The sequence below is a fragment of the Canis lupus genome, chromosome 15 (genome assembly GCF_003254725.2).
Source record: "Canis lupus dingo isolate Sandy chromosome 15, ASM325472v2, whole genome shotgun sequence".
Taxonomy (NCBI): Eukaryota; Metazoa; Chordata; class Mammalia; order Carnivora; family Canidae; genus Canis; species Canis lupus.
Genome location: NC_064257.1, coordinates 61,087,143 through 61,110,393, shown reverse-complemented (window position 1 = coordinate 61,110,393; position 23,251 = coordinate 61,087,143). Strand labels below are relative to the sequence as shown.

The 23,251-nt window shown below is 41.0% G+C and overlaps 2 protein-coding genes across 3 annotated transcripts in view; one reads left to right on the top strand and one right to left on the bottom strand.

Moving 5' to 3' along the window:
- Positions 1 to 23,251, top strand: part of TRIM61 (tripartite motif containing 61) — a 211,285-nt gene that overhangs the window by 35,384 nt on the left and 152,650 nt on the right.
- APELA (apelin receptor early endogenous ligand) lies at positions 178 to 22,088 on the bottom strand. 2 transcript variants are annotated; one of them, XM_035699276.2, is made up of 3 exons: positions 21,930 to 22,088; positions 20,509 to 20,598; positions 178 to 504 (listed from the first exon to the last, which is right to left on the bottom strand). In XM_035699276.2, exons 1-2 carry the CDS (start codon positions 22,003 to 22,005, stop codon positions 20,510 to 20,512), a joined length of 165 nt encoding a protein of 54 aa, XP_035555169.1. In that variant the 5' UTR covers positions 22,006 to 22,088; the 3' UTR covers positions 178 to 504; position 20,509. The 2 variants fall into 2 exon arrangements, with proteins under 2 accessions (XP_035555169.1, XP_035555170.1); XM_035699277.2 differs by lacking the exon at positions 178 to 504 and adding an exon at positions 17,814 to 18,891.

Sequence of the window (23,251 nt, the reverse complement as noted above, 5' to 3'; positions counted from 1 at the left end):
TTTCTTAGTCTCTCCATATAAATAATCAATTATAACCAATTAATGTTTCCCTATTCTGTAAAGCCAAATGGTCAAAAGCATTTGATTTCAGCTTTAGCATTTTTGGAAAAAGAACACTTAAACATACAAATATTTATTTTAATACTTTTGGAGAATTATAAGACGATGAAAGAAAAGTTTTAAATTCTTATACTTTTTATTACCGGAGAGTTCTAAGACATTAAAAAGTATTTTTCTTTTTATCCTCTGAATAGTAATGTGCAGAAAAAGATTTTTGTTATGCAACCAAATAATTGTGCTTCAGACAAGAATTGCTTTTGAATTTGTTATTTTCCCCTCTGAAGGGAAATGAGGGAGAATCCTGTAAAACCAGTAAACCATCCCAGATGCTTTCAAATGATTCCTTTTTGTACAGGAACTTCTAAGCAATCACACTATGGTGTGGGTGGGTATCTTTCCTTCACTCCTCTTATGGCAGACCAGGTGTGGTTACCTAGAGAAGATCTACATTGGGAAGGCAAAGGAGAAAGAAATATATTATAATAAGAACCAATTTACCCATGCTTAATTTCTTTTTATTTTTTTCTTAATTTCTTTTTAACAGATAACACGTTATGAAAATTTGCCAAGGTTTTTCAGTGCACTGAAAGCAATTTTATATTTTCTTACCTTTCAATATAGAAACACCTATTTTCCTTCAAAAGTCTGAATTTGTTAAAGATATTTTTTTTCATTAAATTATTTTTCACCCTTTGCTCAGTGATCCACAGTAGCAGTCTCAGCTATTTTTTTCTTAATATTTTGGATTTGATTCCCGATATTTGTACCAGGTAAGACAATTTATTTGGAGGAGGCCAACGAAAACATACCAGAACCAGTATCTTTTTCTCAAGTAGGCTTCATGCCGAACCTGGGGCTTGAACTCACAACCCCGAGACCAAGAGTCACATGCTCTACTGACAACCAGGCACCTCCAGAAGCAATTATCTTAATTTGAGGTATTTTAACAGGTAAAACGGTCCATGGGAAACTTCTGACGTTAAGAAACTACTTAATAATTAGTGCTTAGCGATGTTTTAAATAAACGGTAGGGCAACATAAAACTACTTTTTATTTTTTATTTTTATTTTTTAATAATAAATTTATTTTTTATTGGTGTTCAATTTACCAACATACAGAATAACACCCAGTGCTCATCCCGTCAAGTGCCCCCCTCAGTGCCTGTCACCCATTCATCCCCACCCTCGTAAAACTCCTTTTTAAAGAGAAAAATGGTTCTTTTACAGGAAGACAATTCTTGGTAACAAGGTTTCCCTAGGCAATTTGTTTTGGCCCCCTCCAGAAGACGTGAAGGCATTTTTGGAAGCTTCCACCTCCTTAACATTTCACTTTCCTGACACTCATGGTGAGGTGTCAACATAACAAATTTAGCAGTAAAAAACAATGCAAGTATGCCTCTTCTAGTAATCACCTCAGGCTGCCTAAATTTAGAACATAAAAACAAGATGGTCTTTTTGCTCATCAGATTGCAAAGGTTAAAAACATTGTTAACATGCAGTGTTGGCAAAAGCGAGGGGAATACACTTTCTCATAACTTGCTATTGGAAATATAAGGTGGTGTAGCTTTTCTACAGAGCAATATATTACTAGGTATGCATGTTTAAAATATGCATAATCGAGAGCACCTATCCAGCTCAGGAAGTAGTGTGAGCAACTCCTGATCCCTTGGGGGTTGTAACTTCAAGCCCATGGTGGCCACAGAATTCACTTAAAAAAAAATGTATAACCTGGAGGGTTCTTAAATGTTATAAGAAGCTCTGTGACCCTTCTTCCCAGTGAAACAACCTTAGCTGATGAAAAACCTTTTTTTTTTAAGTTTATTTATTTATTAGTAATCTGTACACTCAACATGGGGTTCAAACTCACAATGTTGAGATCAGGAGTTACACTTCCAACTGAGCCTGCCAGGTGCCACTAAAGTTTTCTTTAAAAATGTATTTTAAAAGGTTCCTGGATGAGTCAGTTGGTCAATGTTGGACTCTTGATCTCAGCTCAGGTTCTAATCTCAGGTGGAGAGTTCAAGCGCAACATTGGCTCCATGTTGGGAATGGAACCTACTTTAAAAAAAAAAAGGCTTTTAAAGTCTTTGGAAATTGAGAGAATATGGAAATTGAGAGAATAGAGCAAATGGTGAAACACTGATTTAAGTGCTGTAAATGGAATGTTTGTGTGCTCCCCAAATTCACATATTGAAACCTGATTGGCGATGTGATAGTATTTGGAGGTGGGACCTTTGGGAGGTGAGTAAGCCACAAGGGTAGAGCCTTCACGACTGGGATTAGTGCCCTTATAGAGTAGAATCCAAAGAGTTCCTTAGTCCCTTCCACCATGTGAAAAGATAGACATCTATGAACCAGCCTCCCCAACTGGGAGAAATAAATTTCTGTTCATAAGCTACCTAGTCTGTGGTATACTTTGTTAGAGCACCCTGAACAGACAGAGACACCAGAAATACCTAATGACAAGAACTGGAAGTGGTAAATAAGAAGGCTAATGCAACAACTCTATATGTATTTCTTCTTCCTTCTCTCAGACTTAAAGGACCTAAAATTGTAGAAAGTAATAATTTTAACAAAATTGTATGTGTAACGTGGGGCAAACTCACAACCCCAAGATCATGAGTCACATGCTCTACTGATTGAGCCAGCCAGGTGCCTCAGAAATAAAAAATCTGAGTAAGCATTTTTACTTGTTTTACAAACAAGTAAAAATGATCATACTAACAATTTAAAAAACTTCCCACAAAGAAAAGCTCTAGGTATGATTTCACTCATATGTGGAATTTAAGAAACAAAGCAGATGAACATAGAGGAAGGGAAGGAAAAATTTTAAAAAGGCAAAAACAGAGGCAGGCAACCATAAGAGACTCTTTGCTATGGGAAACAGGGTTGCTGGAAGAGAAATGGGTGGGGGAATGGGTAACTGGATGGATGATGGGCAGAAAGAAGGGTACTTGATGTGATGAGCGCTGGGTGTTGTATGCAACTGATGAATCACTGGATTCTTCCTCTGAAACTAATAATACAGAATGTGTTAATTAAATTGAACTTAAATAAAAGATTTTAAAAAAGAAAAAAAAGCCTTAGTCCAGATAACTTCACTGGTGAGTTTTACCAAATGTTCAGTTTTTCCCCCAAACATTTAATAATTTAATGTCACATACAATTTCAATAGAATAAAAGACAAAAATGCAGATAATCTCCATAGTTACAGAGGAAAAAAAAGTTAAAATTCAGTACTCCTCTTTCACAATAAAAACTTTCAACAAACTGGGAATAAAAGGGAACTTTTTCAACCTGATAAAGCACATTTAAAAAGACCCACAGTTAACATACTTAATGGTGAGAGACTGAATGCTTTCCATCTAAAATCAAATTAAGACAAAGATGACTGTTCTCACCACTTCTATACAGCATTGTACAAGAGATTCTAATTAGGGCAATTAGGCAAGGAAGGGAAATAAAAGACATCCAGATTAGAAAGGAAGTAGGGGCGCCTGGCTGGCTTACTCTATAGAGGATGTGACTCTTGATCTTGGAGTTTTGAGTTCAAGTCCCAAATTGGGGGTAGCGATTATTTAAAAACAAAACCTTAAAAAAAAAAAAGTATCTATTTGCTGATGACATGAGTTCATACACAGCAGATCCTAAGGAACCTACTAAAAACTATGAGAATGAATCAATTTCACTAAGTTCACAAGATTTAGGATCAATAAACAAAAATCATATTGTATTTCTATACATTAGTGATGAACAATTCATAACTCAGCCATAATGTGATAAAACTACAAAACTCTTAGAAGAAAATATGGGTGTAAGTTATATTTGTAACCTTGGAGTAGTCAGTGGATTTTTTTTTTTTTTAAAGATTTTATTCATTTACTCATGAGAGACACAGAAGCAGAGGGAGAAGCAGACTCCACGCAAGGAGCCCAATGCGGAACTCATCTCGGGACCCCAGGATCACGCCCTGGGCCCAAGCCAGGCGCTAAACCGCTGAGCCACCCATGGATCCCCTAGTCAGTGATTTTAAAACATGAAGCCTAGGGCAGCCCAGGTGGCTCAGTGGAGTCCTGGGATCGAGTCCCACGTCAGGCTCCCTGCACGGAGTCTGCTTCTCCCTCTGCCTGTTCTTTAAAAAAAACATGAGGCCTAGAGCACAAGAAGCCGAAAGGAAAAACAGACAAATCTGACTCTAACAAAACTAACAATTTTTTAAAATATTTTATTTATTTATTTATTCATGAGAGATACAGAGAGAGGCAGAGACACAGGCAGAGGGAGAAGCAGGCTCCATACAAGGAGCCTGACATGAGACTCGATCCTGGGTCCCCAGGATCACGCCCTGGGCTGAAGTCGGTGCTAAACTGCTAAGCCATCCGGGCTGCCCAAAACTAACAGTTTTTATGCTCAAGGATAGACCCTACTAAAGTGAAAAGACAACCCAAAGAATGGGAAAAAAAATAATTGCAAATCATAGGGGTGCCTGGGTGGCTCTACCAGTTAAGTATCTGCCTTTGCATTCAGGTCATGATTCAGGATCCTGGGATAGAGCCCTGCATTGAGCCCTGCATTGAGCCCTGCATCGAGCCCTGCATCGGGCTCCTGCTCACTGGGGAGCCTGCTTCTCCTCTCCTTCTGCCTGCTGCTCCCCTGCTGTGCACTCTCTCTCAAACAAATAAATAAAATGTTTGAAAAAATAATAACTACAAATGATATCTCTGATAAGGCCTTGTATTCAAAATAGAATTCTTATAACTCAAAACAAAGACAAGTAACCCAATTGAAACATGGGCAAAGATTTTGAAGACATTTCTCCAAAGAAGGTAGACAAATGGCCGAAGTACATGAAAAGCTGTTCAACATCATTAGTTATTAGGAACATGCAAATCGAAATCACAATGAGATAATAGTAGTCGCTCTTATCTCAACGATGTGTTCCAAGGCCCCAGTGAATATTTGAAACCATGGATAGGGCCAAACCTTATATATACTGTTTTTTTCCTATTCATACATATCTATGATAAAATTTAATTTATAAATTAGGCACAGTAAGAGATTAACAATAACTAATAACAAAATATGGTAATTATAACAAAGTGTAATAAAAGTTATGTGAATGTGGTCTTTCTCTCAAGATACTACACTATACCCATCCTTTCTTGTTGTAATGTGAGATGGTAAAATGTCTATATAATGAGGGCAGCCCGGGTGGCTCAGTGGTTTAGTGCCGCCTTCAGCCTGGGCCTGACCCTGGAGACCCAGGATCGAGTCCTGCGTCGGGCTCTCTGCATGGAGCCTGCTTCTCCCTCTGCCTGTGTCTCTGCCTCTCTCTCTATGTCTCTCATGAATAAATAAGTAAAATCTTAAAAAAAAAAAAAGTCTACATATTGAGATGAAGTGAGGGGAATGGCATTGTAATGTATTGTGCAACTATTGACCTTCTAAGACAGGTCAGAAGGAGAATCATCTTCTGAACCAAAATTCACTGCAGGTACCTGAAACCATGAACAACAAGATCATGGATAAATTGGGGCGGGGGCGGGGAGGTTGGACTACTCTACCAACCTCTAGGATGGTTATAATAAAAAGTGTTGGTGAGGATGTGGAGAAATTGGAACCTTTATAGGGTAGGAATGTAAAATGCTTCAACCACTATGGAAAATAGTTCCTCAATAAGTTAAACATAGAATAATCATATAACCCAGTAATTTCACTCTTAGGTAAATACCCAAGAGAAATGAAAACATCTGTTCAAACAAAAATTTTATGAACTAGGGGCGCCTGGCTGGCTCAGTCAGTAGAACATGCAACTCTTGATCTTGGGGTCATGAGTTCAAGCCCCATGTTGGGTGTAGAGATTATAAATAAATAAACTTAAAAATATTATAAATGAATGTTCAGAGTAGAATTATTCCTAATAACCAAATAGTGAAAATAATAATGACTGGATAAACAAAATGTGATTTTTCTATACAATAGGATTTTATTTAGTCAGTTAAAAGTAATGAGTACCGATATCTGCTACTATATGGATAGATCTTGAAAACATTAAGCTAAGTGAAACAAGCTGATTGTAAGAGAAAAAAAATATAAGAATATTTATATAAAATGTCCAGAATAGGCAAATCTGTAGTATTAGTAGTTTAGTGGTTGTCTAGGATTAGAGAGCTGGGGAGAAAAGGGGAGTGCCTGCTAATCGGTATGAGTATTTCTTTATGGGGTGATGAAAATGCTTTTTATAAATAATTACCATGATGTTGCACAATTACTTAAATATAGTAAAACCATTAAACTGTACAACTTAAATGGGTAAATTTTATACTATGTGAATATCCAAAACATTAAAAAACATGCATGTCCCAGTGATTCTTTTAGAAATGTTTTGTAAGTAAATGTACAAGCGTGCAAGATGAGTGCATACATGTTCATTGCACTATTCAAAATAGCATAAATAAATAAACATCCACCAAAAACCAAGTTAAATAAATGAAGGCTGCCCAGACAATGAAACTGAAGTCATTCAAAAAGGCTGTCTTCTAGGGTGCCTGGTTCACTTAGTCTATAGGTCTTGTGACTCCTGATCTTGGGATTTTAAGTCTGAGCCACATGCTGGGTGTAGAAATTACTTTAAAAAAAAAAAATCTTAAAAAAAAAGGACTATCTCTAGATCCACAAATAAATGCATCTAAGTTTAGCAACCTCAAGAGGCAAGATGATAAATGCATTACACGTGTGTTTAAATTACCTGTGTTTACATATATATAATTTATATATATAAAAATGTTACTATTAGAGAAAAAAATGAGTACACATAAAGTTGAAAGCTCTAATACAATTTCCTTCCTTTTTTAAAAAAAGATTTTATTTTTAAGGAATCTCTGCACACAATGTGGGGCTCACAACTCTGAGATCAAGTCGCATGCTCTACCCATTAAGCCAGCCAAGAGCCCCTACAATTACACTATATAATGAAACATGAAACCTAAAGAACTCCATAGTTCCTCGGGCTATTGTAATGAGAGATGTTATAAATGGTACATGTGCATGTGCGCACACACGCACACGTATGTGCACACACAAGTGAAGTGACATTCGATCAAAGTCTTCTTGATTGAGTAGGAATAAACTAGGTGAAGAGAAGGGCTAGAACAACCTAGATCCTAGATCCAGAGAAATAATATGTGAAAGCTCTGAAGTGAAAAGAAAACAGGACATACTTGATAAACTCACAGATACAGTCAGTGAGTCACGTTGGATAGGGTTGGAGAGATGCTCGATCATGCACAGTTTTATGGGCTACATTAAGAATTTTATTTTGAGGGACGCCTGGGTGGCTCAGGGTTTGAGTGTCTGCCTTTGGCTCAGGTCGTGATCCTGGCATCCTGGAGTCCTGGGATCGAGTCCCACATCGGGCTCCCTGCTGGAGGGATTCTACTTCTCCCTCTGCCTATGTCTCTGTTGCTCTCTCTGTGTCTCTCATGAATAAATAAATAAAATCTTTAAAAAAATAATAATTTTACTTTGGGAAGAAAAAAAAGAATTTTATTTTGGGGCACCAGGCTGGCTCTGTTGGTGGAGCACGTGCTTGGGTTTGTAAGTTCAAGCCCCATGCTGGGTGTAGAGATTACTTAAAAATATAGTCTTAAAAAAATAAAGTTTTATTTTAAATGTAACAGTAATGAGAAAAACCTTAAGGGTCTTGAGTGGTATGAAGCTGTAATATGAAGAATGGATAGAAGAGAAGCAAAAGTAGATATGAGGAGGATGGTGCAAGGCAGACAGTAGAGAGGCCTTCGAGTTGTGAACTAGAGATGAAATAAATCTGGAATGGAGAGACTGAACAGACAAATGGACAATGGCCTGACCATATGTTAAAACAGAACCCTGACCCACAACTCTATAGCAACCAGTCCAGGAAGCCAAACCATAATCTATGGAGCAACTGGCCTCAAATGGTCAAGATTTGTTCCATAACTACCAGGTTCCCTAATTTTGCCCCATCTTTCCTCTGATTAGAATTCTGGACTAAACAAAGAAAGCCATATATGCACCCCAAACCAATCACATAGGAAGCCCTACTTCTAGGTAGCCTGACTCCAACTTCCCCATACCTCAAAGCCGGAAGGCTTTTTTCACCATAAAACTTTCTAACTCCCTTGCCTATTCTTGGTCCTCTGCCAAATATGAATGACAGTGGCTGACTCCTTGCTCAAGCAAACTCTGAATAAATAGGCTTTACTTGTTCTCATTTGGATGGTCTCCCCCCCACCCCGCCCCCTAGAATATTATCAGTCAATGTAAAGAGGTGATTGAGGCCAAATGAATGGTTGAAACACTGTTTCAACAACACTTGAATGAAAAAAAAAGGGATCCCTGGGGGGCGCAGCGGTTTAGCGCCTGCCTTTGGCCCGGGGTGTGATCCTGGAGACCCGGGATCGAGTCCCACGTCGGGCTCCCGGTGCATGGGGCCTGCTTCTCCCTCTGCCTGTGTCTCTGCCTCTCTCTCTCTCTCTCTCTCTCTCTCTGACTATCATAAATAAATAAAAATTAAAAAAAAAAAAAAAGTAAATGCTGAAACCTTAAAAAAAAAAAAAAAAGGAATGCTTAAAACAGTAGAAGAGGGCAGAGAAAAACTAGAGCTTGCAAGCCTTTTAAGTATGATTAAGCCTGCCTAGGAGTCAGAGGGTTAGCTGCAAACTTAGTGGAAAAGTAGAAGTATGCTGTCAGAAATTTAAAGGAAGAGATTTTTGTAGCCCAAGTAGTCAGTTGTTAAATTCTCCTGAGGGAAAAAAAAAAAAAAAGGAAGAATAAAAAAACCTTAATTTAGAAAGCTGAAGGTGATTGATGGCTATTTTATTTTATTTTATTTTATTTTCTTAAAGATTTATTTATTTGGGAGAGAAGGAGAAAGAGAATCTCCAGCAAGACTCTGTAATGAGGACAGAGCCTGAGGCAGAGCTTGATCCCAAGACCCGGAGATCATGACCTGAGCTGAAATCAAGAGTCATATGCTTAACGGACAGAACCACACAGGCACCCAGATGGCTATTTTAAAGAAGGTATAAAATAGATTAGAGTGGATTGAAATGTGAATGGAAAATAATGGATCAGATAGGGTGCCTGGCTGGTTCAGTTGATGGAGCATGCAACTCTTGATATTGGGTCAAGCACCCTGTTGGGTATAGGGTTTACTTTAAATAAATAAAACAATTAAAAATATTAAAAAAGAAAATAATGGATCAGAAATGCGGACCACAAAAGACTGGTTTGAGAGCATTCACTGAGAAATGCACGGGTGTGTGGTGTTTGTTTTAGTATGTAGTCTTATCAGCATTTAAACCTCCATCCTTGGTGATAAGTAATCCAGAGAGCAAGGAGAATGAAGAAAATGCTTAAGTGGCAGTTTCAGGTTCCTGAGAAAGTAAGAAGGGACGGCCGGGACCCACAACACAGATGAAGGAATGGCCGTGCTTTCCATGGCTGCAGGAGGGAAGAGGAGGATGAGGGTGAGCAGGGTGGGACGTGGATTAGATAGGACTCTAGTTTGGTGCTGGGATGTTGAGGGATACACCATCTGATGACTTCTCTTTTCTGTAATGTAAGAGGCAAGGCCACCTGCTGAAAATGCAAAAGAGAAAGATCTGAAACCAGAGGTGAGTAGAAAAAGTAAGAACCAGTGATGGCGGAGCATGAGGCAGCAAGCTGATGACAGAAATGCAGCAGGCTTGCTGGGTGGTGAGTGGAGATGATGGATATAAAAGTGGTTCCTCTCTGGCTTCTTGTGTCCTCTTCAGCAGCAGTTAACATGCCTGATGAAGACCTCAGGATTCATCCAGAACAATGTGATGAAAACAGAGCAGCAGGGCGACTTGTGATATTGGCAACGCTCATGGAAATAATGAATTATAGAGTCTTGACTCTATTATAGAGTCTTAGCTGGAGGAAGGAAAGACTCATGAGGACCAGTGTGTCTGGAGAAGGATGGCGGGTACTCTGGAAGGCCTGAGGAGGTTGGAGTGGCGGCTGTGGCTGACCAAGCTCCTGGTATGACTGCGTATGCATGGGTGAGACTCCAGTGGAGGAAGAGTTCTTGGGAAAGCCTCTATATTTTGCCTATTTTTTTTTTTTTCTAATAAAATTTTAACAGAGGCACCTGGTGGCTCAGTCGGTTAAGCGTCTGCTTTCGGCTCAGATTGTGAGCTTGGGGTCCTGGGCTAGAGCCCCACGTCGGGCTCCCTGCTCAGAGGGGAGTCTGCTTCTCCCTCTGTGCTCTCTCTCGCCCACTCTTATTCACTTAAATAAAATCTTTTAAAAAGATTTTTAACAAAGCAGGATAAAGGTTTACATTATTTTATTTATAAATCGGTATAGATATTCTGAGTGATAACAGGTATAAACTATCAAGGATTTTAATTATGAATGAGCAATATACTGGGGCACCCCACGTTGGGCTCCCTGCTCAGAGGGGAGTCTGCTTCTCTCTCTGCCTCTCTTCTCTCCCCCCACTTGTGCTCTCTCTTTCTCTCAAACAAATAAAATCTTAAAAAAATAAAATAAAATAGGGCCTCCTGGGTGACTCAGTTGGTTCCACACTCAGGTCATGATCCCAGAGTCCTGGGATCAAGCCCCACAGTGGGCTCCTCTCCCACTCCCTTTCTTGTGTGCTCACAGTCTCTCTGTCAAATAAAAAATAAAACCTTCAAAAAAAAAATTAGCAATATTCTGAGGGACACACTGACAAGAATTTGTTTCTAGTGACAATTGTTCATAATTTTATTAAGATCAGGAACTTCAGAATTCATCTTTACATTTTGATATTACGGATGGTATTGAAGATATATTTTTTTAGAGATTTATTTATTTATGATAGACATAGAAGAGAGAGAGAGGCAGAGGGAGAAGCAGGCTCTATGCCGGGAGCCCGATGCGGGAGTCAATCCCGGGTCTCCAGGATCGCACCCTGGGCCAAAGGCAGGCGCGAAACCGCTGAGCCACCCAGGGATCCCCTATATTACAGATAGTATTGAAAGAATTGTGGCATTCAATAATACCATGCATCACTATTAAAAAAAAATACATCCAAGAGTGAAATGTGTTGAAATAGTTAACAATAAGCAATCTTATTTTTCTCATCCCCTAAAGACCAATAAATATTCACTTGCTATTATCTAGGAATATTTTTCAAATATGTTACTGTTATGTAATAATAAAATTAACTAGATATCAGTAGATCATTACCTGAATACGTAACTGAGAACAAACTAAGACAAAAGATTGATGCTACAAAGAAATTGTAGATACCTGAGTATGATAGAGAACAGCCACTTTTTTTTATTTTAAAATTTAATTTTAATTTTTAAATTTTAAAATAAAAAAAAAAGAATTTAAAGAGAGCAGCCACTTTAAGAAAACATCCTCAGAAAAACTTATAAGACATTTTGTAACAAAAACTTGCAAACTGAAGAAAACTTTGAAATTAGGCTTTAGTCCATCATACACACATTTTGGTAGGGGAACAGACATTTGTTTTTTTTTGTTTTTTTATTTATTTATTTATGATAGTCACAGAGAGAGAGAGAGGCGCAGAGACACAGGCAGAGGGAGAAGCAGGCTCCATGCACCGGGAGCCCGACGTGGGATTCGATCCCAGGTCTCCAGGATCGCGCCCTGGGCCAAAGGCAGGCGCCAAACCGCTGCGCCACCCAGGGATCCCAGGAATAGACATTTGTTATAATAATATATCACCTATAACCTCTACCTACATTTCATATGTTTAATATATAATATATTTTTAATATCATTAAGGCATGATTTTTATAGAAAAATTTTATTTCATCAGTAAGTTAGCAACATGAAGGATTTTCCCTGAGCGTGGTTAATTGAGAAAACAGTACTTTTCTCTCTTTCATTCCCTTTTAAGAGGCCCTATGGATATTATAGTGCACACAGGAATCCCCTGTATTTAGGACCACCTTCAGGACACTGACACGTTTTAAACATTTATGCTCCAAGCTTCAGGGGCCCAATCTTGCAATCAAGGAATGGACATTCCAATACTGATAAAATCTGGACCAAACACAGTAGAACATAATAAATGCCTTTAAAAATGACACTGATAAAAATGCTGTGATTGTTGACAGAGTGGAAGATTATTTTAACCTGAGTGGATGCAAGTGGACCTCATAAAGGCAATGGAATTTAGAAGAGCTCTGAGGGAGGGAAAGGGTTAAATTTGAGATGAGGGAAGCAGTTCCTACAAGGAAACACTGAGCACAGAGATAGAAAATCAGAATTCAGTTTGTCAGTTACTGTTAGAAAGTAAAGTGAAGGGATCCCTGGGTGGCGCAGCAGTTTGGCGCCTGCCTTTGGCCCAGGGCGCGATCCTGGAGACCCGGAATCAAGTCCCACGTCAGGCTCCCGGTGCATGGAGCCTGCTTCTCCCTCTGCCTGTGTCTCTGCCTCTCTGTCTTTCTCTGTGTGACTATCATGAATAAATAAATAAAATTAAAAAAAGAAAGAAAGAAAGTAAAGTGAAAATGTGCCTTCAGGTCTCACTGTAGTAAATCTATTTTTTTTTAAAGGTTTTATTTATTCCTGAGAATCACAGACAGGCAGAGACAGAGGCAGAGGAAGAAGCAGGCTCCTTGCAAGGAGCCCTATGTGGGACTCGATCCCAGGACCCCAGGATCACACCCTGAGCCCAAGGCAGACGCTCAACCACTGAGCCACCCAGGTGTCTTAAATGCTAAAATAACTAAAAGGTTCATTTCATGTCTTTTAGCAACATTTATGGAGTGCCTGCTGTATGCGGGACACTTTCATTGGCTAATGAGGCAAAGATCAGTACAACCCACTATTAAGAAGTTGGCTAAGCCACATCTTGGTACTACTCCCTCTGGGTCCATTTTGTGTGGCCTAGCAGCCTGCACAGGTCTGGCACCAACACTAGCCCCTCCAGCAAGCTTCTGTGCCCAGCAGCAAAGTCACAGGCAAAGAAATGTAAGCTCCCGATATCACTTCTCCAATAGCCCTATGATCCAGTCTCCCATGTCCTCAGGCCCTGTATATCTTATGTATCCCTTATTTTTTTTTAAAAGATTTTATTCATTCATCATAGAGACACAGGCTCCATGCTGGGAGCCTGACGCGGGACTCGATCCCGGGACTCGTGGATCCTGGGACTCCAGGATCACACCCTGGGGCCAAAGGCAGGTACTAAACCCCTGAGCCACCCAGGGATCCCCTTTTGTATCCCTTAGATAAGAACCCTTGTGGAGCAAAACTCTGCTCTTTTGGTTTGAATTGACCCATCAGACCCTAGCCCAAGAACCGGAAACACTCCACCAGAATCCCAAAGCACCCCACCCTGTAGGTAATTAAGGCATCTGCCCTAGGGCTTGTCTGTCTCTAGGTCTGCTTCTCCCTTAACCTTCCCATGGTGGGGCCTCTCCAGGCATTCCATGACCTTCCCACAGGACCTTCGAGGAATACATTTCTCTATTGCAATTTACCTCCTGGCCAGCTTTTGAACTAAGGCTCCCCTGCTCATTGTCCTGCAGTAGATGCTCCACTTAACAAATGTTAATTCAACAAAGCAGAACAGCCACACTCTGCCTACAGGGAACTGGCATCCTGCTGAGGAAGGAAGGGAGGAGTCCTGCCAGCTAACAAGGTGTCACAAAGCAGTGAGTCAGGTACTTTGACAGAATTATTCAAATAGGTTGAGAGCAAAATGTAGACCTCCAATACACATTGTAGGGGCATCAAACTCAGGAAGTTTCCTGAAGGATGAACTAACACCCAGAATAAAGTAAGGACACTGCAGACAGAAGTGTACTTTGAAGAATAGCAAGAGGTAAAGAATAGACTAAAGTGATGTTAATAATAACTGTAGCTGCTACTGATTCAGCAGTTACCATGTGCTAGGTGTGGAATGGCAAAGTTGATACCGTTACTAGCTCCCTCTTACAGGTCTGGAAGTGGCGGGGGGGGGGGGGGCTGTCTTTTTTTTTTTAAGATTTTATTTATTTATTTGAGAGAGAGTGTGTGTGAGACAGCAAGGAAAGTGGGGAGGGATACAGGGAAAGGGAGAAGCCGACTTCCCACTGAGCAGGGAGCCCAATGTGGGACTCGACCCCAGACACTGGGATCATGACTGAGCCACCCAGGCGCCGGTGGTGGGGGTCTTAAAGAGGACAAGTGACTTACCAGTGACCACCAGTGAGTGAGCTTGTGGTCACTCAAATGACCACAGAGCTCAGCTCGAATCCACAACCGCCAGTGTTAATCCTTTCTTATCCCCTCTAGGAGAGGGAAGGGGAGAACAGGTGACAGATGGTGCTGGAGAGGCATATTTTGTAAGGTCTTGTTTTTTAACTTATGGGAGGTAGAAGACTTTGTTATGTCCTGAAGACTACCGGGACAGTTAAGAATTTTAATCAAGATGAGACATAATTGGATTTACAGCTTGGGAAGATCGAATAATAAAAGGAAAAAAAAAGGGTTTTCCAGAAGTGGAACTAGAGGCTGGAATGATCAGTTAAGGAGTTGAAGTCATGCTGGAGAGATATAACAGGTACTAAGATAGTAACAGAGATGAAGAGGAGGGAGCAAATTTTTAAAAACATCTCAGGGTAGAAATGACAGGCCTGGGAAACCAGCTAGAACTGAATATTAGAGCACCAGAGTCTCAAAAATCTACACAGAGACAGTAAAATGTATATTTCATAGCACAGAGCTTGATACAGAGTAAACATCTGATATATAATAGCTCTACAATTATTCTCCAAATTCTGCGAACACAAGAGAAATACCTGCACGGGAGTAATTGAAGAGTTTAAGTGTGCATTCATTCGTTCATTCATCAAATATTTCTGTGGAGCTTACTACAGTCACTGGGCATATAACTGTAATCAAGGCAAAGTCCCTGCTCCTACGGAACTTACATTCTAAGGAAGAGAGGCAGATGATACTACACAATGACAAGGTAAATATATGTGATGTCAGGTGGCAGTAGGTGACATGGAGAAAAACAAAACAGGAAAAGGGAAAAAGTATTTTGGGTAGGATGAGGTACTGCTTTTTTATATAAAAGTTTATTTTGGCGCAGCCCTGGTGGCTGAGCAGTTTGGCGCTGCCTTCAGCCCAGGGCCCGATCCTGGAGACCCGGGATCGAGTCTCACGTCGGGCTCCCTGCAATGGAGCCTGCTTCTCCCTCTGCCTGTGTCTCTGCCTCTCTGTGTGTGTGTGTGTGTCTCTCATAAATAAATAAATAAATCTTTAAAAAAATAAAGTTTGATATCCCTTTTTTTGTTTTTTAAGGATTTATTTATTTGAGAGAGAGAGGGAAAGAGAGGGAGCACGCATGGGTAAAAGGGACAGAGGAGAGAGAAACTTAAGCAGACTCCTGCATATTGCAGAGCGGGACATAGGGCTCGATCTCATGACCCTGAGATCATGACCTGAGAGTCGGGCACTTAGCTGACTCTGCACCCTGGTATTGCTTTTTCAAAGAAAGGAAAGTCCTTCCTGATGACATCTATGATTTTGGAACAGAGAACCGAGTTATAAGAATAAGCTATGCAGAAGCCATGCTTGCGATTTGCAAATGCACTGTAGACATGAACTTGAGGTGACTTAGAACAGCTAAAGTGATCCCACGTAGATGACTGGACACCTGGTACAGGTACTAAGAAATAGTGATTTGTTTCAGAGTTAAATAATCAAAAGGGAGCATCGTATCATTGAAACAAGGAAGACTACTCACTATTTGACCTGTAGCAAGATAACTGAGGACAGAATAAAAACGTGTTCACTGGATTGAGAAGAAAGTCACTGGGGATCTTTCCCAGAATGCAGTGGGTAGCAGTGTATTGAAACAGTAAGAAAAGAAACAGCCACTTTTTCAAGAAACTTGGCCATGCAGTGAAGAACAGGGGCTAGTCACTAGAGAGCACCATGGGGTCAGCAGTGCACCTATTTTCCTCGTTTTAAAAGATGAAACCAATCAGTTTTGACATACTGAACAATCTGAGGAAGAAAGGGAATAAATGTCAGCTTAAGATTCTTGAGATGTAGAGATTACCCACACTCAGGAGAGGAATCTCTTAAAAGACTATGAAGTGAAAATAGAAGTGTAGCAGATGTAAATGTATCTGGAGTGTGGAGTCTGATTTTAAAGCTTGATGATCTCCATCTTCTCTGGGAAGAGAAATTATCTCTAGCTGTGAGCTGGAAAAGGTTAAGAAGTTCAAGGAAACTAGAGATCATTAGAGATTTAAATGTAGGTGACTGGGAATCAGAGGTGCCTAAGGGTAAGTAAAAGAGTTTTTCCCAGAGGCACTTGCCTGGCTCAGTCCGAAGAGCATGCGACTCTTGGGGTCATGAGTTTGAGCCCCACATTGAGTGTGGAGGTTACTAAAAATGAATGAATGAATGAATAAATAAACTTAAGGCAAAAAAAAGGGGGGGGGGTGTTCTCATAAAGTCCTGCCAATGTTGAAGATAAAATGCTCCACAAGAGTAGAGATTCTGTGCTTTAGAAAGTTGGCTTTCAGTTCAGCAAGAGAGTGAGAAGGGCCAAGACAATAAATAGGAGAATTGCAGAAAGAATTGGCAGGTGAGGCTAGAGGTTTGGTCAAAGGTCAGAAGCCCATAACTTTGAGGGGGTAAGAATAAGGCAGAAAATAGAATACATACTAAGTACTTAACATTTTGAATGGTAATCAAGAGTGACAAGAGAGTACTAGCTGGTCTCAATTTAAAATAATGTACTAAAATGTACTTTTACCAGGGCACCTGAGTGGCTCAGCCAAGCTACGCAGAGTCTTGGTTTTGGCTCAGGTTGGGATCTCAGGGTAGCCACCCCACCCCATTCCCCTCGCCCCGCCCCCCAACTCCGCTGACTCCCTGCTAAGTGCAGAGTCTGCTTGAGATTCTGTCCCTCTCCCTCCTCTGCTCCTCCTCTCCCACCCTCCCACCCCTGCTTACAAGCTTTCTCTCTCAAATAAATCTTTTTGCAAAACAAAAAATTAAATCCACCTTTACCAAAACCTTTTCATAGCCACTGCCTCTGGGAAATGAAAAAGGCCAAAGAGACTTAATTTTGACTTTACATTCTTTCATACTGTTAGGAAAAGATTTTATACTATAAACATATGTCACAATTATTAAAAAGCTAGATAGGGACACCTGGCTGGCTCAGTCAGTGGAACATACGACTCTTGATCTCTGGGTTGTAAGTTCAAGCCCCATGTTAAGTATAGAGATTACTTTAAAAAAAGTGAGATCGAGTGTTCATTACTGGGTTATATAGTTATCTAGAGTATTTTTAATTTATTTTAAAGATTTTATCTATTTGAGAGAGAAAGAGAGAGAGAGAGAGAGAAACACAAGCCAGGGGAGGGGCAGAGGGAGAGGGAGAAGCAGGGAGCGCCACATGGGGCTCTATCCCAGGACCCTGGGATCATGACCTGAGCCAAAGGCAGGTGCTTAACAAGTTGAGCTGCCCAGGCGCCCCTGGAGTACATATTTATAAAGAAAAGCATTGGGACGCCTGGATGGCTCAGCGGTTTAGTGCCTGCCTTCAGCCCAGGACGTGGTCCTGGAGACCCGGGATCGAGTCCCACATCAGGCTCCCTGTGTGGAGCCTGCTTCTCCCTCTGCCTCTCTGTGTCTCTCATGATAAATAAATAAAATCTTAAAAAAAAAAAAGTATTGATGGGATGCCTGGGTGGCTCAGTGGGTTAAGCATCTGATTTTGGCTCAGGTCATGATCCAGGGGGTCCTGGGATCGAATCTCACATCAGGCTCCCTATTTAGCAGGTGGCCTGGTTCTTTCTCCCTCTCCCTTTACAACTCCCCCTGCTTGTGATCTCTCTCTCAAATAAATAAAATATTCAAAAAAAGGTGAAAGCCTTGATACAGTGAGATTTCATGGCTAGAAGAGGAAAATCATGAGAATCTAAGGATTTTGCCTCATTTTCCACTCTAAAACTATCACATTAGCCTATAAACTTGAATTTCCCAACACCCTTTCTCTTGTTTTCCTCCACTCTAATTCACTTAGGGCTGAATGTGATACCAACATATTTCAGCAAGAAAAAACAATTATGAAGAGAATGAATTTTACACAGCAAGATTTTTCTATTTAATTAACTCAGTTGTAAGGGTTAGGAAATGTCACTGAAGATCACTGAGAAGGACTCTAGGAGTTGGTAAAATTGACAGAGTAAAGATAATGGGGCATTCTTGTTAAGGGAACTAAAAGCTAAGCTCCTTCAAAGGTTAATCTGGACAACTTCCAAAGTCAACTGTTTACCTCACCTGTCCTCTCCCAGTCTTACATGACCCTAACTGAATCAAATAACCATGTGTGATTTTTATCTAAAACATGCAGAAAACAGGGGTGGCTATCTGGCTCAATCAGTCGAGCACTCCTGATCTTGGGATCCTGAGTTCAAGCCCAATGCTGGGCATAGGGCTTACATGAAAAAACAATTAATAAACAGACAAATAAAACATTCAGAAAACAGAGGGAATAAGTGAAAGGGAGGTTCCGCCTTAGAGTTCCACTACACCTACGTCTACAGTGATTTAGCCAGCAGTCAAATCATTGTGTTGCAGGACTTATAAAAAGTGTGCAAGTATTTAGAACGACAATTGTAGTTTCACATCTGAGGGCAGCACTGGGTATTATAGCCCTCGTTGAGCAAGACCTTGGAAAATGATCGTAATATTCATCCCACATTGGCTCTTATGCTATCACTGGATTTCAAAAGAGGAGTTCTGTACATTCTTCGAAGAACTGTAGCTGGAATGCAGAAGTAGTCTAAACAGAAATAAGAAAATGGATGCTGTAATCTGAGCAGTTCTTTACAACAATCAAATTTTGTACAGGACTTCTCTTACTACATGGTTTACACAGGTTCTATTTAGATTTCCCTTTGGTTTACAAACTTGGTTTATAGATCAAAATTTTCCTGAATTTTGACAATTCAAACTTCATTACTCTGTCTTGTTTACTTGCAACCCTAGTTTTTATGGCAGGTGGTTTGTGGAGAAAGCTGATACAACCCGTGGCCAACTGAGGGCTTTTATTTGCCTTATGCAAGGTATCTTTCTCAGTATATGCAGGAATTCCCTTGCTACTGTGAACTGCCTCCTCTCCTCTTTGTTATTTGTGGAGGAGTGCTGGGAAAGTCTTGAACTTCTCTCCTAAGCACAGATTTTACCACTGTTTATATCTGAGATTGAAATGCATTATTGACACATGCCAAAGGATTCTTTAGGATAGAAAATGTTTTAGCCCCTATTAGTTGGCCTCTCAGGAATTTCTTACTGTATCTTTCTGGATTTTTCCAACAAACTTATTTTGACAGCAAAGGGTAATTTGTTACAGATACAGGTATAGAGAACTTGGCTTTTTGTCTTAGCCCTCTTGATACATGATTACTGAATTGCTCCTTCATTTAATGTCCCACTAGAGGACATTCCCCAGGTTTGAAAAGCATGTATTAAACAAGAGGCATGGCAACCATTCTCTCCTTGAATGAATAGTGCCATAAACACTAGTCTACAGACCAACTGAATAAGCTAACTTAGCAATTGCCTGCGTATGCTAACCAGCTGAGAGATATTTCTATGGCATTTTTTTTAAAGGATGATATATTTTATAAGAATTAAAGAGCTTAAAATAATTACAGTGGAATGCCCCATCATTTATTTTTTAGTATGAAGAAATACACAGTTGGGCAGTGTTTGAAGTTAATTGATTCAAGCAGTATTACTGATAGTGGTGGTAGTATAAAAATCACTGGTCTTTCAGTGAATTAAAAAAAGGGGGGGGGAGGAGGAAAGTTCTTTTCATAATTTAAAGATGCAACAACCATCAAGACCAATTCTATGTGTAAGGCTGGAAAATTGCCATGGTATTAATATTAAATTGATCTTATACACTCAAATATTGTCAAGAAAAATAAACTATTTAATAATCTATGAAAATATCGAGGATGGTACATCATCTATATGGTGTAATTGGGCAAATATGTTCCAATGCTTTCAAGGACTCAGTGGTCTTAGTGTCTTACAGGGCTATTCAGTGTTTTTGAAAACAGATTGTTTAAAGATACTATCACAATTATATTCTCTGGGTACCTGAGTTTTCATTAGGAAATTGTTTAACACAAGAAGAGTAATCCCCACCCTATCACTCAGAATCCATGATTATCAAGATTTTCCTACATTTGCTTTATCTATCCCATTAAACAACTAGAACAATTCTCAGATATCATGTCATTCACTATTCCCATTTGTCAGGATGCATTCCTTGAACTGATATCATCTTAAAGGTATTATCACATATTACAAAATATAAATGAACCTTCTTTGATAGATCTAATCTGGAACATTGCCTAAATGTAGTAAAACAATTTTCTATCAGAAATACCTCAGGGGAAGGGCACCCGTGAATGGAGAGGCATACATCTCCTCTGAAGGCAGTTGTGTCTGTGCAATTTTCTTCTCATTGCCAAATTAGCTGAGAAAAAAAAGGGAAATATTAAGAGCATATTTCAGAAAATGAATTGTTTAATCTGGAGAATGTAAGGGAATATTTTGGGTCCAAACTATATTGTGATTATTTGGTACTTGTTTGGAGGTGATTGTGATGTAAAAATTAACATGATGCAAAAATATGAAAAATATTCCTAACAACTCATGTTAACAGCAGGATCTAGTTATAATAACCTCCTCCTTCCACATTACTTCTTCCTAAATGCTCTTGGATTTTCAGCTAATGTAATGAATTAATCACAGATACTTTACAAGAACATTGTCCAAGGTGTTCTGGAGTTCAGAAGTTTGATTAGCAATTGCTATTAACTGTAAGCAGGGGCCAGCTGCTTTCTGAATTGCTGATTTGTACATTTTTTTCTTGTTTATGCAAAAGGGCAAACCCGGGGACATCATTTGAAATAACCTCAGTGATCAAACTTCTCATTAACTAGAAGGGAGAGACTGAATTTTTAACCAGTTATGTGCCCTTTTCTGCTCTAAATGGAGAAGTATGCTACCAGTTGAATAATCTGACATGGAATAAATATTACCACCTTTCTCCTTAAATTTGGGTTTGCTTTTCCCTGAGTCAGAACACTTTCTTTTCTTTTAACTTGCCAGGGCTTTGAAATCTTAGATATTTGATTTTGAAGTAAAAGCACATTAGAGTAACTGTTTACTAATTCTTGCTGGTAAGAACAACACAACTATACCACCTTTGAAAATTGTGTCAAGTCGATTGCTATTATCTTGACCATAAATATTTTTGACATTTTTGGCTCTGTAAGCACAATAATACTAAAAGCTGCATTTTTAAGTGAGATATATAATTACGTAACTATAGAAATAACAGCTATAATAATCTGACTTAAGGTTTCATCTGTATTTTGTCACATGATCTTTCTGTTGTTAATTCAAAATGTTAACATTGCCCCTACTCCAGCCAGCAACATGTTCTGCTAATCAACCCCTTTGGCTTTTACATTTTCCCTAAAAATCCATTAAGTCTGTTTATCTCTGTAATCAATAGACCCAACAGTTGTATTTCTTTTTTTACTTACAAGGACAACATACCTAAAGTAACTTGGGAATCAATTTTTCTTTGAATTTCGAAAAACAGTGGTAAAATACTCATCGTCATTTTAAAATCCACCTACTTTTTAAGGTATTCGAGTAGCAGACCCGACAGGATGGATAGCATGCTTCGGAAAGCCTACATTCTTACCCAAACCCCTAAGCACCCCTAAGCGACCTGCAACAGGTACGTGTCCGCCCTGCTCACACGGGCACGGACAGTGACTATCAAAGTCCTACCTGGTCTCTGTCCGTTGATAACAAGGAGACTCAGCATGAGAGCACAAGCCGCAAGGAAGAGTCGCCGCAGTCTCATGATTCCGCGTCCCCGCGGGAGCGAGCTCCGGGGCAGCGGGCCGGGCGGTGCAGCGGGACGTCCCCGCGGGAGCGAGCCCCGGGGCAGCGGGCTGGGCGGGGCAGCGGGAGGTCCCCGCGGGATCGAGCTCCGGGGCAGCGGGCCGGTGCAGCGGGAGGTCCCCGCGGGAACGAGCTCGGGGTGCAGCGGGCCGGGCGGTGCAGCGGGAGGTCCCCGCGGGAGCGAGCTCCGGGGCAGCGGGCCGGGCGGTGCAGCGGGAGGTCCCCGGGGGAGCGAGCTCGGGGTGCAGCGGGCCGGGCGGTGCAGCGGGAGGTCCCCGCGGGAGCGAGCTCCGGGGCAGCGGGCTGGGCGGGGCAGCGGGAGGTCCCCGCGGGATCGAGCTCCGGGGCAGCGGGCTGGGCGGTGCAGCGGGAGGTCCCCGCGGGGGCGAGCTCCGGGGCAGCGGGCCGGGCGGTGCAGCGGGCGGCGCAGCCTCACAGTCCGCGCGGGCTCCGGGGAGGTTAATGATCACCTCCCCCGAGGCTACTGGGCTGCGGCGGAGCCTCCCGCCCCCCCTTTATTTCCATAAGCAAATACCGGTGAGCGAAAGCGGGGGCTGAGCCTGGGGGAGGGAGCCCGCAACTCCACCTGGACGCGGAGAGATGTGTGGACCCAGGCAGGCTCCCCCCGCCCCCCCTTTGCATCTGCTGAAACTGGGCTTTGCCATATTGATCCCACGAGCGGAAACCAATCGAAATGACAGGAAGTCTCTCTTTTGTCCTTTTCCGAAGGAACTCTGGCCGAAAGGCTTTCTCCCTCCCAGACCCGCTGCCAAGGGGTGCTTCTTCGCTCCCAGTCGCTAAATTGCCTCCTGTGTGCGGCTTTCTATCAATCAGCATTCCTGAGGTTTGAGAATGTTCTGAAATAAATCTGAAAAAAATGTTTATCTTTTGACTTCGCAAAGTGCGATTTAAAAAGTAACGGGGATCGCTTCCATCTGCAATACCATCCAGGAGTTTTTTAAAAGGAGGTTTAGGGAAGCCACAAACTCATGAAATCTGTGTTCTGTTTAGAAAATGTATATGTGGTGGGACAGCAGCCTAACGCATCTCGGACACAGAAACGAGACATGGGGAAAACAAGTCCTCCGATCACCTCCTGCTGAATTCAGAAGACCCAGGAACCGTCTAGTATTGTCTCTGCACACATGCCCTGAGATCTTCTGAAGCATTTTCTTGCCAGGGGGTAGCTGTTGCAAATGGAAATC